This window comes from Chelmon rostratus, chromosome 4, assembly GCF_017976325.1.
Source record: "Chelmon rostratus isolate fCheRos1 chromosome 4, fCheRos1.pri, whole genome shotgun sequence".
In the NCBI taxonomy this organism is placed as follows: Eukaryota; Metazoa; Chordata; class Actinopteri; order Chaetodontiformes; family Chaetodontidae; genus Chelmon; species Chelmon rostratus.
The window spans coordinates 21,964,318-21,981,467 of NC_055661.1; the positions used below are offsets into that span (position 1 = coordinate 21,964,318).

General features: G+C 43.6%; 1 protein-coding gene across 21 annotated transcripts in view; it reads left to right on the forward strand.

Moving 5' to 3' along the window:
* Positions 1 to 17,150, forward strand: part of celf5a (cugbp, Elav-like family member 5a) — a 176,179-nt gene that overhangs the window by 84,735 nt on the left and 74,294 nt on the right. For 12 of the 21 annotated variants that reach the window (XM_041935672.1, XM_041935679.1, XM_041935688.1 and 9 more), the window contains exon 3: positions 12,345 to 12,393. In XM_041935672.1, the coding sequence (XP_041791606.1) occupies positions 12,345 to 12,393 (49 nt within the window). Of the gene's footprint in view, positions 1 to 12,344; positions 12,397 to 17,150 lie in introns of all 21 variants that reach the window. The other 9 variants (XM_041935675.1, XM_041935684.1, XM_041935677.1 and 6 more) reach the window with 1 other exon arrangement.

A 17,150-nucleotide genomic window follows, 5' to 3' on the forward strand; every position in this document is an offset into this window, starting at 1 on the left:
CCTTTCATCCCTCTCCAGCCCTTTGGTCTCTTATCATTTCATCCTTCCATAAGTCAAACCTTACATCTTTACTTCCACCCATCCGCCCTTCCTTCCTTCATTTATTCCACCCCTCCTCCATACCACTGAGCGAGCGAGGAACATGTGACCAGTGAGGTGGGAGCCTGCTGGGCCTCCCCCTGCAGTGCCACCATACGTTGATTTGCCTCCTCCAGTTCCATATTGATTTTGTTTTAAACAAGGGAAAAATACAAGAAGAATGAGGTGCTGGAGGTGACATAAAATAAAAAAGAGGTAAAGGGGAAAGGGAGTGAATGGAGAGGAAAGAGAAAAGAGGAAAAGTCCTTCCAGTTAGGTTAGAGTTAGGTCCCGGGTGGGTTTAAGGTATTATTAGGTGGTTACACAGGGTGAACTCAGAAAGAAAGACACACAGCTGAGATGAAGAGAGAGGGCGAAAGTATGAAATACTTTATTTAAAAATCTCTTTTTTTATTCCCACCCTTTACTTTGTGCTTGCTAAATGGGTTCTGGGGTTGGCTATGTGGCAAATGCATCTCATTCTACGTCATGCTACAGTTCCTGCCTTAAAATGATTCTCTGCTTAGTTCAATTTAAGTTGTGTGCAGAATAATCGATCCCTCCATTAATTCTACTTAGCTGAGCTTCACAGTACAAGCCTGGGCTTGACTGGTCCACCAAGGCCAGCGCTGCTGAATGGCTGACCTTTACACGGCTCGGACTGCCATTGATTTTCAGCAGGACTTATTTCATGAACTGGGGTTTGGGACAGGGCACCCAGATGAAGATGAACTATGAGGCAAAATCAGTTTCTTTGGCCCTTTTCATTTTCTCTGCACTCGCATCTCTTCTTTCTCTCTTTTCCCCTGTCCTCTTTGGAATCAGTACTGTACACCGTATTGGCTGATCTCTGTGGGTGGCATAGTCTGAGAGCAAAGCGTCCCCTGTGTGACCCCCCCTTCCCCCCTTGAGCTAAGAGCCCCCCATGTCCTGCCAGTGAAGTGTTGTGCTTTGTGTTCATGGTTTAGTGTCTATGTATGCGTGTGCATGTCCATGCTTGAGTGTATGGTGTATGTAGGTTACACTGTGTAAGTGCTTTAGGATGGCTCTCTCTGTGACATGGCCCCTTGGTATTTGCAGTTAGGAAATAATGCAAAGCAGAGAGTGTGAACAAGCCATTAGAGCTCCCAGGACTGCCCTCAGAGCCAAAGAATTGAGGAAAGCAATCCTAACCTCCATGAAACGACAGACACAACACCTACCTCACGACTGCTGGGGTGAAGAGGAGGGAAGAGAAAGAGAGAATGCATCTCAAATCCCAAATGTAATTTCAGTAGGATTTTAAGGTCCTATATTGCACAGTGTTAAACCTTTAATTCTTAATTGTTAGATGAATGTGCTCAGATGAACATCATTAAAATGAATAAATTAATAAATAATAAAAGCTAAGACAAGGAGGGCGGAAGTGTAGGAGGCTTCTGAGTGTGATTTAGCTGGAGTTCATACAGAGTGCACAGTGTCTCCCTTTCCTCTTCCCTGTCTTTCTCTTCTTTGCCTGCATTAGCTGTATATCAGTGACTGTTGACTCTAAAAAACATATTTAAATTTAATACCCGCTCATGAATAGATGCATGCATACAAATGTCCCTGGATGGTGGGAGGCATGAGGGGCGAGTGAGGTGATGGGCTGTCAAGGATGCTGCTGTAAAAATAGAGGAGGATAAGGTGTGCGGATGGTGGTGGGAGTGAGATGGATGGACAGGTGTGTAGCATTCTGATTTCATCTCAGGCATCATTACTGGATGATGGCCTGTCCCTCACTATAGGTCTTCAGGGGCCCACTTGGTTCAAAGAAGTCGAGACCCAACCCAAGGCCCAATTCAGATCATCATAATCACATGGCAGTCAAGCAGGATGAGATATTTTAGGAAGTCAGTGCTGGTGTTGGTGTTCTCTCTCTGTTTGGATTAAGTTGACTTATCCTCTGATCAGTTCAGGTCGGATCTATGTCTAAAACCATAGACCGTTCAGCAGTCTAAGTGCATCATGGAGCAGTTAGCTCTCCATGTCTTCTAACATTCTCACCTTTCTGAAAGTCACATACAGTAAATGGCGCAACTTCTTTTATTCCCTCTGCCCCCAAAATTTTGACCAAATTTAGACCCGCATACAAAATGTTGCCCCAAACCACATCTTCTCACCCGTCCAAACCCCACCAATGAAATAAGCCACCCAAGGCCATGGGAGGTAGTGTGGAGTGGGAGTTGGCAGGGACACTTCCAATGTGTTTTCCACTCCAGTGCTTCTTGTTCTCACTTCGTCAGAGTGTGTTTGCTGCAGATTGGGAGAAATGGCGAGAGGTCAGGCCGGTGTACTGCTTGTCTGGCCCTCAGGTTCTGTGCAGTTCAAGGTTGAACCTCACAGTGAGAGGGGCTTTTGTGTTTATTTAGCAAGCAGTTTTACTGTGTTGCAGCGTCAGACTTGAAAGGAGGAGGAGGAGACGAGGGACGTGGCTAGAAGACAGGTCTGTCCCTTTTGTCTGATAGTGAATGTGCTTATAGACAAGCAGGGATTCACTGCAAGGATGTCAGGATGAAACATAAGAAGACTTTACAGCCAAGAGCTGGAATAAATGGGAGAGTGATGGAACCAGCAGAAGTTGCAGGTGACTGAGTACTGTGTGCTTGTGTGTTTGTGTGTTTATGTGTTTATGTGCGTGCGTGCATGCGTGCGTGCGTATGAGATGTGGGTTATTGATATGCTGGGAATGAAGCTCGGAGCAGATGGACAGAGCAGGCTGGCCCTGTGTCGATCCTGTGAGCTCTGGCTCCTTCTTGCAATCCCCCCTTTGATGGACATAGACACACATACAGACAAGCACACACACACACACACACACATGTACCAGGCAACGTTGCAGAGTCCAGATTTCCCCGACTCGATAATGGTCCTATAGGATAACAAATTGTCGATCATCCTATCATTAATAACCAGTGTGTCATACTGATCTGTAGCTATGGCAGATGTGGCTGGTTAATGAGACCGAATGGAGAAGTCCTCCAGTGGCGAATCAGAGTATACAGCAGGATTTGGGAAAGAGCGTGCATAGACCGAAAGCATATGCACAGTGAAAGGGGGAAGAAGATTTGCAGTTGGTCGAGGAAAGTATTGTTTCAGTGTCTACATTTCTGACATAGGGTTTTTTTTGTCCTCCTGTCTCCGTTTTTGTCTGTCTCTCTCTTTTTGGCACCCTTTAGACTTCTCTCCAATTCAGAGCCAACATGCTTGGCTGTGTCCCTATCTCCCTCCCTCCTTCCATCTATCTCTATCCTTCCTCTGGCTCTTCTCCTCATGGTCCTCTCCCCTCATAGGAGGGGTGGCATAAGGAGTGGACGGGTAGAAAAGTGCAAGTGCTGGTGAATTGCTAATAGGCAATCATAGTGCTCAGGACAAGGATGCCTACTGGAGGTCTAGGGACCATTAAAGAAACGTCAACTCGGCATAGGTATGGCAAGAATTATGAGTCAGTGGGCAGGCAACACTTCTTGGCTCCTATTGGTCAGGGCAGCAGGCCGTAATCTGTCACAATCCTGGAGTTGCTGTGACAGCAGCAGGAGCATTCTGGGCTCAACACAGAGGGTAAAGGAAACATGCAGCTAAGGAGTGTGTGTTTGTGTGTGTGTCTCCATCTATAAGTCTCTGTGAGTGTAGTTGAGCACATGTAGGACTATGCAGTAAGTGGAAAATGTACAGAAGCTGACATTATGTGTCATTATGTATGGCTTAAATTAGTTGTCAGTGGTAGTGTACCATGTAACGATGACTCCAATCTAATCCTAAATACAAACAACTAATCACTTGTGCTTGTGAGTTTAATCCAAACTGGGCAAGTGAAGTCTGCATTGTTCCACCTTGCAGTGTTAAGCAATGTTATCAACAATGCGTGCCCAGTTGAACCCAATTGAAACTGCAGCTCTTTTTAGGTTGCTGGTGCAACCCTGGTACAGAAAGAAAAGGTGTCATATCGTTTGTGTGTGCCTGCTTTGGCTTCGCAGTCTCAGTGCAGAACAAAATGTAAGTGCTGTTAGAAAATAGCTGCAGCTTTAAGAAGAAACAAGCAATTTGTTCACCTGAAGCACATACTCATACTCATACAATATGATGTTATGCATGAAGAATGAAGTGACGATAGCAAACCACACACTTGTCCAGGGCACGTCTTGTCTAGTACACAAACAGTAACAGAATCCATACATGTCTTCTTAGATCTATTTATACCTCTTTCTTATTTTGATAGTCTCAAAATATTTTACTTTCATTTTGTGTTTTAGCCAACAAAACATTATAAGGTTATAAATTACATAATTTAATGCAGTCATAATTCCTAACTTTGTATTTATTGTTCAGTCTGTTGTATTTCAAAAGATCTTGTTTCATTTATTCTTACTAAGGTCAGCGCTAGAATTAAATCACGCTATGGATTTCAGGTCATATCCAGCCCTAAGCGCACATGTGATGGTGTGTTTGCACACTGTACATGCTGTTGTACATCACTACCGTAGTTGTAACTCACTGACGGTCAGGCAGAACATAATCTTCAAAGCAAATATCAAGGCAGTAGCCAGATAGAGAACATGGCGTCAGTGCATAAGGGCACCTTTAAGCATTAAAGCCTCACACAACTCTAGATCTGTAATTCTGTCACGCAACATATCCTCTGCCATTTCGCTACTTCCTGCTCACTCCAGACCCTCACTGTGGCGCATGCTGGGATTGGCATGATGTTGCCCTTCTGAAGCCACTGGGTTGGGTCTGTCGTCATGATCTTATCTTTCTAAGGACAGTTCCTCAAAATGAACTGAAGAGCGTAAACCACTTCAAACAGCGAGCGGAATAAGAAAGAGAGAGCGAGAGTGTCTGTGTGTGTGGGAGAGATGTGAGCCCACCAAAAGCTTAAGCCTCCAGTGTGCTGTGCAGATAAGATTCATTAGATAGGTCGGTAAATGCAAGAGAGAGGCAAAGCGAGGCCGACACAGAGAGAGAGAGAGGGAGATTGAGCTTGCTGCTGCTCCAGCATTTGTTGACACAGATTTACAATGAGTCTCCCACTGCTTCACGCATTACAGTAACACGCCATGTCAATAGCTCTCTGGGCTTGAAAAGCAGCCGTGCCAAAGATGTCTGGGAGTGATGCCCTTCCCCTGATAACCAAAGTGTGGCTCATAAGTCAGGAAGTGGAGTAGAAGGAGGGGCAGGAGAGGGAGTAAAAGGGATTTTTTTTGTCTTTTTGTTTCTCTTTTCTCTTATTAATAAATCCCCACCCACTCTCTCAATCTCTACATCTTCTCAAGCATCTTTTCATTGGTTTTCTATTTTCTGTCACTTCTCTGTGATCCTTTTCCTCCCCCCTTCTCCATCTCTCTTAGTCTCTTACCCTCACTCTCCCTCTGTTTCTCTTTATCTCTTGGACGCCCCGCTACAGGCTCAGTAGGACAGGATTTAGGCATTAGCTCAATCCCCCTATCTACTCCCCCCCATGATTGCACACTGTTTCTGTCACCCACATACCCTAGTCCACTGCACAAGTCTTGTAGGACTCAGAGTCGCTTATACAAGTGCGGGTGGAGAGCTTATACTCCACAAGACAGGAAGACATAATCAAGTAGATGGACAAGCATGACGTGAGATCGAGAGACAGTGTGTGTGTGAAGGGTTGGGGCAGTGGTAAGCCAAGTCGGAGGTGGAGGGTGAGATTTTGATATATTTTGAGTTAATCATACTTAATACAGAAGTAATAAAGAGTTTGATGAGAATCAACATCGGCTCATGCCATGCAGCTCTGTCTGCTGAGTCATGGGGCGCCACAAATGAGGTGGTTTTGATGTGTGACATTCACCTTCATGAAATCTTGATGAGAGCTGAGTTCTGCTGTCTGTGTAATGAGGGCTGTAGCAGTCAGACAGCTGGCCAACCACTTCAGCTAGTAAAGCTATGATAATAGAGAGGGTTGGAAAGCCTTTTGGAAAGCATTCGGTAGATGAACTTCAGGCTGTTTCTGGGAGGCAGTTAGTGTTTTGGGGGAAGAGATAAACAGGAACTTGGATGGCATTAGACAACAGAAGGTCTAATGGTCTTAATCAGAGATGTAGTAGTGGTGCTAGTAATAATGGTACTACAGATTGCACATGTTTGTGAGTTAGCTGTGGCCTCATTGCTAATTCGTGTATTACAAGACGCATTTAATGTAACAGATGGATATCAACAGTTTTGTTCCAAAAGGAGCTGCTCAGCCTTTGAAAAAAAAATAACACTCGTACAAAACAACCACCAAGCAAAAAACAAAGTCCGCTTTCTAAACAAGAGCTTTGAATCACTAAACTCACTTTTACAGAATGCAAGTTTGTGTTTTTTTCTGCTCAAAATGGATGCAGCATTATGGAGTCGAACTTCGTACGTACAAATGTGATACGGACTAGCTGAGGTCTGCAGGTGTCTGTCAGTCCATGTCAGCGCCTCAAGCTCTAAATCCTGTTGGTTCTGATAGGAATCCCAAAGCTTATAGTGGCTGCCATCTCCCCAGCACTGACTGATGCTTCTTATCAGGACCACCACACTGCTGCCGCCAGCACATTTTCACATATGGGTAAATTATAACTCTCTTGCGCAAACATTTTCACACATGCATTGAAGCACATATATGAACATGCTCACATAGATTCAGTATACTCAGGGTAGAGAATTAGTACATCAAAGGTTTTAAAGTATCTGTCAGACAGGCACATGCAGATACCTTCTCACACTTACATAAACATGTCATGTGTGTGTCAGCATGTTCTGTATACTGAACCAGATCTTGAATTTCAGAAAACCCACATACGAGTGGACAAATCCACTTGAGATGTGTAGATGCAATTATTTAGTACTAAATACATGTATGTTTTGCACCTTGGGGATAAAAATCTGTGTTTTTGGTAATACTGAAATAATTTGTTTGTTGGGTAATTGTCTCTCAAAAAAGAATTAATTTCCTGTTTCTCAAATATGAGGATTTGCTGCTTTTCTCAATTTCAAATTATTGTAGAATTTAATGTCTTCAGGATTTGAATTATCGGTTTAAAAACGCCACCCCAGGCTCTGGCAGTGTGCAGAATGCCACGGTAATAATCTCTCTCCACATATACAGGTGTAGACAAAAGCTCCACCTTTGTCTAGTTTAAATACTCCACAGATAATATTCCATATAAAGAGTGAACTGTTCTCTACCCAGGGGAACCAGTGTTGAATTATGTTGTTAAGAAGTAAACCCTTGGTACCCTTTTATTACAAGGACTCTTAACGTTGTTGTAGTGTTTTATTAGCAGAGTAAAAAGGTGCATTCTGTAGCTGAAAGAATGCAACATGCTGATGTCCCTCACTGCAAAACTGCACAATAATGCTGTCACATTTTCATGTAAAAGTGGTGAGATGTTGTTTCATATCCAGTTCATTTACAACACTGAGAAATAGTTTATAACCCAGTTTGAGTAAGCCTGTAAAATTTGATCTTTATTTGTAATTTGTAAATTTTTTATTCTTGATGAATAATTATTGCGATTGCAGTGAAGCACGTCATAACTGTAAGTCATTACCCCACGGATTTCTCCCTACTCTACTATCTCTGTCTCCCTCCCACTGTATACAGTACAGATTTATTTGGCGAAGCTGGGGGCTCCCGGACAGCCACCACTCAGCAGTCCCTCAGATCAATAATTGGAAATATTAATTATATCAGCAGAGACGGCCCAGTCAGAGGGGGACTGTTTATGCCCCTGTTACTGAGCAGTGCAGCAACATGAGCTTTGATGGCCCACTAATGCGTATTAATGATCCCAGGACAAACATTACTCTATATTAAACCTGAATGAAAGCCGGAAGACATTGCACATATATTGTATGGCTATTAGAGTTATTTTATTGCAAGCTCTGTAAGTAAGTGCTTTTGCATAACTAAGACTTTTACTACTGAGAAATGAGATCCTGCAAAACCAGGACAAGATTTACTGCACTTCTATTTCTGCATACTGCATTCTCCTGTAATGCTTCCTGTTTTCGGATAATATGAAAGTTAAAGACTAGCAAAGTTTTGGACTTGGAATTGCACCAGGACTTTGAAACCGATTCCAAAGCAGAATATTTGTCTTGCTACTGGCCCTCTCTAGGTTTTCAGCAGCGTGGAGTCTGGGACTCTGTACTGCTCAATCCCGCTAAAGTCTACTAGTCATGAACTCATTACTGTCGTAGATAGTGCCAACAGTAGACTCTAAATCCTCCACACTACTAACAGGCCAAGTCCTGACTACAGTTCCTTCACTTGCTCTGTGTAATTTGAAATCAGACAGTGGAATGTCTTTTGTGGCCCGAGCCCAGGGCTTTTGGTCCCTTTTGTGGCTAATAATAGTTTCAGTGGAAAGACGTTTGTTCTCCAACCGGGCCAAACTTTACCAGGATACTGAGGTCAGAGAATGCAACTGTTGTTCATTTGCAGTTGTTCAGTGTGCAGTCTAAAACTGGTCAGATTGATGCTTATTAAATTGTTGCTAGTTTCAGTTAAAGAATAGCAGACCATCAGTCTTGAAGATTGGCTTACATAAGACAGACAAACCAACAGGCAATGTGTGTTTACCAGGCCTATTGCACACTAGATTATATACTGTATGCCTGGGGCTTACTATCTCGCCCTCCATATGAAACAGCAGCATACTAGTGCTAAGAGCTTTAATTCAACTGACTGGAGGCTCAACTGGGCAAATGAGAAGGCTTAATAAACACATATGGAACTGCAGATTTGTTGAAGCCCCAGAGCAGCACAGTTTGTGGAGTGAGAGAGAGAAAGACCAGGGCTTGTACAAGGAAAACAAAAACTATGAGAGGAAAATGAAGAATCGTAACTCATTTGGAGCTTGTAAAGCCATTTAGTTGTTTCGAGTCACCAGAGAAGCTTTTCTCATCACTGTATTTGTAATGTCACTAACGTCCTCACAACAGTGCCTCCCATGTCCAATTGTGCTGGTTATTAAGTGAAATATATACAGTATTTGAATGCTTGTCACCAACATGTAAATGCATCATAAGATAGCATGTGCTTGTCTTTTGACTGCATGACCACACATGTCTCCCTTTTCTTATTAAACTCGCAAAACACTTTCTTTCATGTATACTAGAGCTACAGCTTTTTCCCTCATGGGTCACCAAATTTAAATAATACCGAACAAAGTCAGACAAAAACAAATATTTGTAGAAATTATTTGTGCTCCAATGAATATCACATTTGAATTGAGAACATCCCTAGCATTTATATTTTGAAAAATGCATTCTTCATTATCCAGGAATGTCAAGCCTGGTTTAGTAGATCCTGTTTAATAAATCAAGGGACTTGAGTCACAATCATGTCCTCTGGTAGTTAAACATGGCAAGCAAACAGAATCATCAGGACAGTTAAACTAAAGTTTCTCTCTCAATACCTTCTCAAGCACATTTTCATCTTTTGGCCATTTGGTCAATTTATAATTGATGTCCCCCCTCCAAAAAAGTAAGCAAACAGCACATATTTAGCAGGGGCGTCCATAGGGAGGCAGGTGGTTCATTTGCAAATACACAGTGTTTGTACAGTGCAGTTGTGCTGCTCTTTTTCAATGTGTGTTTGAAAGTGAAAGGCAGGAGGGTGGAGTCAGAGCAGGAGGAACGCCACTCAGCAGCAACGCAATCTTATCTAAGAGTTGCAGGCAGCTTTCTCTCTCTCTTTCTCTCTATCTCTCTTAACCCTTCTCTCCATCTCTTGTTGTCTTTCCGCATCTCTCCCCTTCTCTTCCTCCAGTTATCTTTCTTACTACTCCTCCTCCCTCACCTAACCACTCCCTTCTCTCAACGAGTGGAGGCTTGAAAAACATTACAATTAAAACGTGTTGTTACTTCGAGAGGAAGGAGCAGTGACTGTTTCACTCTGTTCGTTGTGGTTGGGTTGAGAGGCTGCTAGCTCCAGCCCACAAACGACTGAGTGAAAATGTGCCCCACATTATCTGGAGTTAATGAATGGTCTCCTTGGCAACAGCAGCACTTAATACATTTTACTTAAAGTTACCAGACTGTGCATGTGTGAGCATGCATATAGTACAAGTGTGCTTTGCAATGTACACTTAATTTCTGCTGGAATTACACAATTTTTTTCGTATGTGTTCAACGGGAATGGAACAAACTGAGAGCCAATCAGTGGTGACTGTTCAGGACCATAATGCATTGCTCTCGGGCAAATAAATAGACCATTAAGCTGGCATGTTGGAGGCTGAACAGTAACTAGCTTTAGAGAGAGCTGCCTCCCACACACAGGCACCCTGCAGAGACGGCTGAGATCATAGCCTGGTAGAGGAGCCACAGCCGCGGATTTGGCCTCCTCCATCGTGCATTTGAAAATCAACTGGCAGGATGGAAGCATCTTTTGTCCGTCTGACATGTCAAAGACAAATTCAAAGATTTCCTGTGTTGTTGTGAAGGAGCAGAGGGTTGTAAAGTTATCGGTGAATTTGTCTTGCGGATGTTTTTCTCCCCCCCATTTGGAGGTGTTTCTGTCTCAGAGGTTGCTTTGAAACACGTGTGCGATAGTGTCGCGGTTGATTCTGTAATCTATCCGTACATGCTGTGGAGCAGTGCGCCCTGTGGCTTGGCATTAGCATACTGTAGGGTTACTTTGCTTGTGTTGTACAAGGGAAAGAAAGCACTTGTAGATGGGAGGGAGAAGGATGGGGAGTGAGCCAAGAAACAAGAAGCTAAAACCTCAACCTTCACAAGCATAACATCCTCCCTGTTTTCCTACAAAGACTCAGCCGGTGCTAGTTATTATTTACGATGGGTAAATTTATGGAATAATTTCAGTGAGGGAAGGTTACTCAGTTCCTCAAGGTGAAAATGGATACATTTAGCACTTAATGAATCGGGCCTGGGCCTCTCCCCCATATATCAGCATGTTATTAAGACATTTTAAAATCCCATTATGGTGTTTCTCCTTGAACATGTCATGCTTTTATTGGACTGCCCTGTCTTTAAATCTGACCTTTTCAGCCCTGCTCTGGAATCTAACAGAAAAAGAGATACATGACAGGGAGATGGAACAAAATATACATATGTACTGTAGGTATAAAGATATCAGCGCTGGATGGTTTTAAGTGGTCTGACTGGGATTCCCGGTAATGGCAAATAGTTTCTAGCAATAAAAAGATGCTTAAATAGCAGCTAGAAATGGTTACCGTAAATGGCTGTGTGTGGTGAGAGGTGGCTTTTATGTTCCAGTAACCTTGTTATAAATTTGTGCCACTTTTGGCCCCAATTTCATTAAAATGTGTGTGTTTTTTTTACGGTTAAATCTATTTGTTTTGGAATGAATCGTGGGAGGAGGGGCACCGGCAACAGATCATTGCACAAAAATGATCTTGTAAGCTTTATATTCTGCAACAGTAAATGTATACATATTGTACATGTGTCTGGGGATCGGTATGTAAACAATATGTGTGCTAATATGTGACTCGCAGGCAAATTCAATTAAAAGAACAGTCCTGCAGCCGAAACCGACATATTGCAAATCCCAGATACATCTTTGAAACTTTTCCTCCTAGCAAATCGTGCACCAAGTCTGGTGAAATTGTTCAAGTTGAACAACAATAATGAAAAAAGAAGGAGTTAGAATTGGGGAAGGAGGAGAGCGTGACACAAAGACTGTGATGACAGAGGCATCTAATCCAGGCAATGCCATTCTTATCAGGGTCCAGTGGATTAGAGTGAGCCTCCTAACCAGAGAATCCTTCCCAGCCAGACACTCTCCACAGCCCAAGGGCCTGGATCAATAGGCCTGCATTGATTTCTCTCCTCCTGTGGCTGGATTCACTTTTATTAGGACTGCCTCGGCCTCTATCACTCAGACACACATATGCAGCCTTGCAACTTCTCCATACACCTGTCATGAAATACCACAAACGTGAACGGACATACAGGCACACACACACACACACACACACACACACACACACACACACACACACACACACCCTGTGTGAAAGAGAGCTGAGTTGTTTTACACTGAATAACCGGCTGCAGAAACACTATAGTGTCAAGTCAACTTAGTTGCATGATGGTGTTTTGGTTTCCTCTCCGGCCAAAGCACTTTGATCAGTATCGCAGAACAGCTATTAGTATGGGAGGGAGGGCCTTGACACCTTTGGTTTGTGGCCTCTTGCTGTACCAACGACAGCTCGAGTCGCCAGCGCTAACCTCTCTGTTGCTCTTTCTTCTCTCTCCTCCAGATGACTCGCCCCATCCAGGTGAAACCGGCTGACAGCGAGAGCCGTGGAGGTAGTTGTCTTCTTTTCTTCATCATTTATTCATGTCCCTTTTCATCTGCCTTATCTAGGCTAATTCTTTTCATTCTTTCCCTCTGATCTCATCTGTTCCACTGCTCTCAATGCAATATTTCTTAAGCCAACACTCTTTTTTATCTTATCCCAATTCCTTTTGTTCTCATGTTGCTGCACTTACATACACAATGTTAGCAGTTTGATCATTGCAAACAAAGTTTTCCAAATAGCTGAAACCAAACGATGTCTGAATGTATATTAAACATGTCATTTTGGTTTGACAGCTTGTCTCTCAGCTTGTAGCAGTTTATAACAGATTGTAGTAGTAATGTCTGTCATCTCAACTCATACAGATTGTATCTCTTGTGCTTGTTTCCAGTTTAAATCTACTGGGTTTGCGGATCAATCTCACAGAGTCTCATCCTGTGTGTGCCCTTTACTGTAATTGATTAAAGAGTCTGTGTTATTGAAAGTTTGTAGGGCTCTGATAGGCTTCCCTGCTGCAATTATTGTTCACTATGCCAAGTACATTATCATTGCACAGTAAATTATATAGTGATTAGGCTCAATACTCAAAGCCATAGCCAGGCAAAATGGGCCACATGTTAAAGCCCACACTGCTTGGTCTGTGTGCATTGGAAACGCGAGTAAATGGTATAGAGGGAGCGGAAAATAGAGCAGGAGTACATACAGCTTGCCAAACAATCAATAAATTTGCAGGGTTCTTGCCAAGATCCTCATTACTTGGCCTTAATTCTGACGTCTTTGATCTCTCCTGTTTTTGGAGGCTTTCATTTACTCACTGCCTATCTGCATATATGTTAATGGGATGAGGAGGCATCCTTCAAGTCAGTGGCAGAGATAATGAACCTTGCCGTTGTTTTTTGGTGAGCATCTCATATGTCACCCCGTAACAAAGCCAAGTGCCTTTTTGTTGGTTAAAGGAGGAACACTGTTTTTTGCCTCTCTCATCCAAGGGAAGGAGAGAGAGAGACCTGGAAGTGAAAAAGACGCAGGGAGAGAAAATGCAAGCATGATGCCAACTGCATACAGCTGCTGTGCTGCACTTCTGAGGCTTTACCTAAAAACCTCTGCCTGTTTTGGGTGAATTAGGATGGCTGGCCACTTTGGCTGCCTGTCAAATGCACACAATCTTCAAAGGACAGCATAACCTCTTGAGATAAATGGAGGAAAGGACAATAAACATCATTGTCAGTCCTCCAAGTTTTCTTTTTTTTTGCTCTTTCTTTCTTTCTTTCTTTCTTTCTTTCTTTCTTTCTTTCTTTCTTTCTTTCTTTCTTTCTCCCTTTCTTTCTTTTTTCTTTTCTTCCTTCTCTCTTTCATTTAGAGCTTTAGGGGAGTGGGGAGACAAGCAAAAGGGTCTTGTGCTGTCAAGATTGATGTCCCCTATAGCTCCATTGATTTTACCATTGTGCTGCTGTGTGTCCACATTAACAATGACACTCAGCTGTCTCTTTACTTGGTTTGAGTGGCCGGTTTTAGAGCTCCCAGGGCACTTTGGTCAGTATGGGGTCCTCTTACTGGCCAGCCGTGGGGACCCCACTGAGAAACAAATGAGCGCTGGAACAGTCCTGAGAGTTGCACATCATCTTAAATGAACAGGTCAGAGTGGCGCCGCAGGGGCAATCAAACACTAGCGTGACTTTAACGGGGTAGGAGGTAGAAGGGAAAGGGGGAGACAGCCAGGGAATGTGCGGAGGGGAATGGATCTCAATTTCATTTTTTAAATCTTGCATTCTCACCCTGCTTCTGATTTTGCTGGCTTGAATTCTTTCTGTGATTAGCATTGGCAAAGATAATTTTGGCTTTCTCCATATCTGGTTCTCTCTTTAGCTGCTGTTGCTACTGTTAGCTGGTGCACTGTGCTGCTGAAGCTCCTCCATGCCCTACTTTTGCAAGCCTGAGCTCCACTATTTGCTGTCAAATAGTGGAGACGATTTCATTGTGCTCTCTGTAATTTCAGGGTTGTGTAATTATTGCTGTCCTTATTACACATTGCAAAAACTGCTAGGATATAATTTTAGTTATTAAGATTTTTGACTGGCAGAATCCAGATCAAAAACTTCAGGACTACAACTCAGCCCGGTGTACTGGATCTGGAAGGGCGAATGCAAAAAATATTAATTAGCTGCTCAGTGCAGTGGAGGGGGGGACACCAGGGACAGACCCACTCTGGCCTGCTCTCTCAGGGGCCACGCTGCTAGTCCGATAGGGGCCATATATTCCTCAGTGAACACTGTCACAGTACAACACACAGTCATACTAATTAGTCCCTTAATCTCATTATGAGGGGGACTGTTCAGATCACCTGTGCTAGTTGGCCGTCCATTAGGGAAAGACCTGTTACTGTGGTTTTATGCCTACTGGACCTGCGCTCCTCAAGGAGCAACTCTCTGCTGTTATTAAGACCAGACAGACCAGATCAGTGTACTTTCCCTGGTTACTGTTTCAGAAAGAAATTGAAACGGCCTGCCCATAGTCGTCAAACAGAAAGACAATAGTATGTATTCTTATAGCTAATTCCACTCAATATTTGATGACTCTTGCACATTTGATCAAAACTGAGCAGTTCTCTGTTGAAGATGTTCATAACTTTCACCTGATCTGTAAAAAGTACAGTACACCTAGCCACTTGGTAGCTTTACTGAGGCCATATGAGTAAACCACCTCGCCTATAGAAATTAAAGGGAAATAAACGGTAGAGTAAATCCATCCAAACACTCTGTCAGCCCCTGCTGCCGCCTAACAAAGACACACTGTGAAATGAATATTAATGGCCAATCACCTACCTAATCTAGCAGAACAGCAGCCGTTACACATTGAGCCACCAGCACCGTGAACGTCTCCGTCACTGATGACGCAAACCGTTCTGGGATGTTTCTGTTGGGAAGACGTTTAAAGAGGCGCAGCGAGGAGGCAGCAGGGACCTGTCTCTCTCATTTTCTCCTCGCAGGTCTCTGATATGAAATAGATTGATTTTCCATCACACATGGCACTGATGACTGGCACTGACTGCTGCTGATATTTCATTTTTGAAGGGCTGTTCAGTGCCTCCTTAGAGGGCTTGGCGTCCTTACACAGGATAAATCAGCTTTAACCACTTTGATTTTGTCCTAAACCCCTTACTAGCGGCACCCCCCTCAGCATTCCACCATTACTATCTTCCCGTCCTTGTTTCTTTTTTTGTGGCCATATGATTTTCTTTTATATCATCCTTTTTTTAAGATCATCTTAAAAGAGCCGTGCTGCTCTCGGGCTAACTTGTTTTTCTGTTATGCATTTTTTGTTCCTTCGCTGCTCTTCACATCTCTCAGATTAACCCATTGTCAAAGTTTCGAGCTCAGAGATTGTCCAGAAAGCAGAGAGAGGAGCAGGCTAACTGTCAGCTTGGGCTCTGTTGGTGTTGCAGCAGGCCTGCTTGGCACAGCTAGAGCTACAGCCCACTGAGATGGCCTGGGTTAGAAACAGGCTCTGGCATTATCAAGGCAGGCCTGCCGCCCACGCACACACCCACACAGAGAGGACAAACAGGCAAACACATTCATACCCATACGGCTCCGACACACACATACACTCACATTCTCGCTCTCTCTCTCTCTGTCTCCCCCTCCGTCTCTCTCTTTCACACACACACACACATACACAGACACACAGTGGGACGTTTGATGTACGTGATAATAGGAACACATGTGTGCACACACAGGCATGTCTAATACAGGTTGTATATTTACACACATGCACGCACACACACTCACACACAGTGTACACATATGCTGAATGTAATGGGTCAATTTTCTTTTCATGAGCTGTGTTTCATGTTGCGCGCCAAGAAGCGGCGTTGCATTGTGTTTGTGTGTTTACTCCAACTGAAGGACAATGAAAAGGTTTGCTCCAGTTCACTGAGATGTGACGGAACAAAGAGAGAGAGAGAGACAGAACCAGAGCGAGAAGCAATAAGTTAAATGGAGAGTGAGGACAAAAAAGAAAAACAAAGAAAGAAAGAAAGATTGGGAATCTAGATTGAGAGAGCAGGTTTACATGCTCTGTTGCTGTTCTGCGCTCAGTTTTTGATGATGAATTTATCTGGCGTGAAAGACAACAGAGTGGTCCATGTATTAAACATCAGTGGCGTTCTCCTTTTCTTACTAGAGAGATGAGCTCCCCATGTCAGAGCAGCTCAGTAATGAACCAAGCAGGAAGGCCTCTAAGCTCCACTGATCCCCTTTAGAAAAGAGGAGGAATGAAGGAGAGAGGGGTAGTTAGAGGGAGAGGAATGAGGGGTGAAAAGACGAATGGTGAGAGTAGAGAGGTGAAAGAGGGGAATTTGTACTGAGACTGAATGTTGGAGAGAGAGTGCAAAATAAACACAGCAAAGTGTGGATAAACCAGCTGAGAGGGAGGGGCGGCAGGGGCAAAGCAAAAAGCTGAACAGTATATCTTCTCCCTTTGGAGAGAAGAAAACATAGATTACTGGTCACAATGTGCTTGGCTGGGCATAAATGGAGAGATCTTGAAATAGTAGGGAGCATGTTCAGAGGTTGTGGGGATCAGGGTGAGCTAATCCAATGGTAAGGCCAGCTGTGGGTCACACATTCAGAGCTCACGCTCCTTGTCCAAATCCCCTCTGGTGCTCTTACACAAACAATACCGATGTACAGGCCTCAGCTAGCCCAGAGTTCAGTCTGCTAAGTCCACCAAGCTGGCCTGGGATGTTCAGGTCACCCTGCCTGTAAG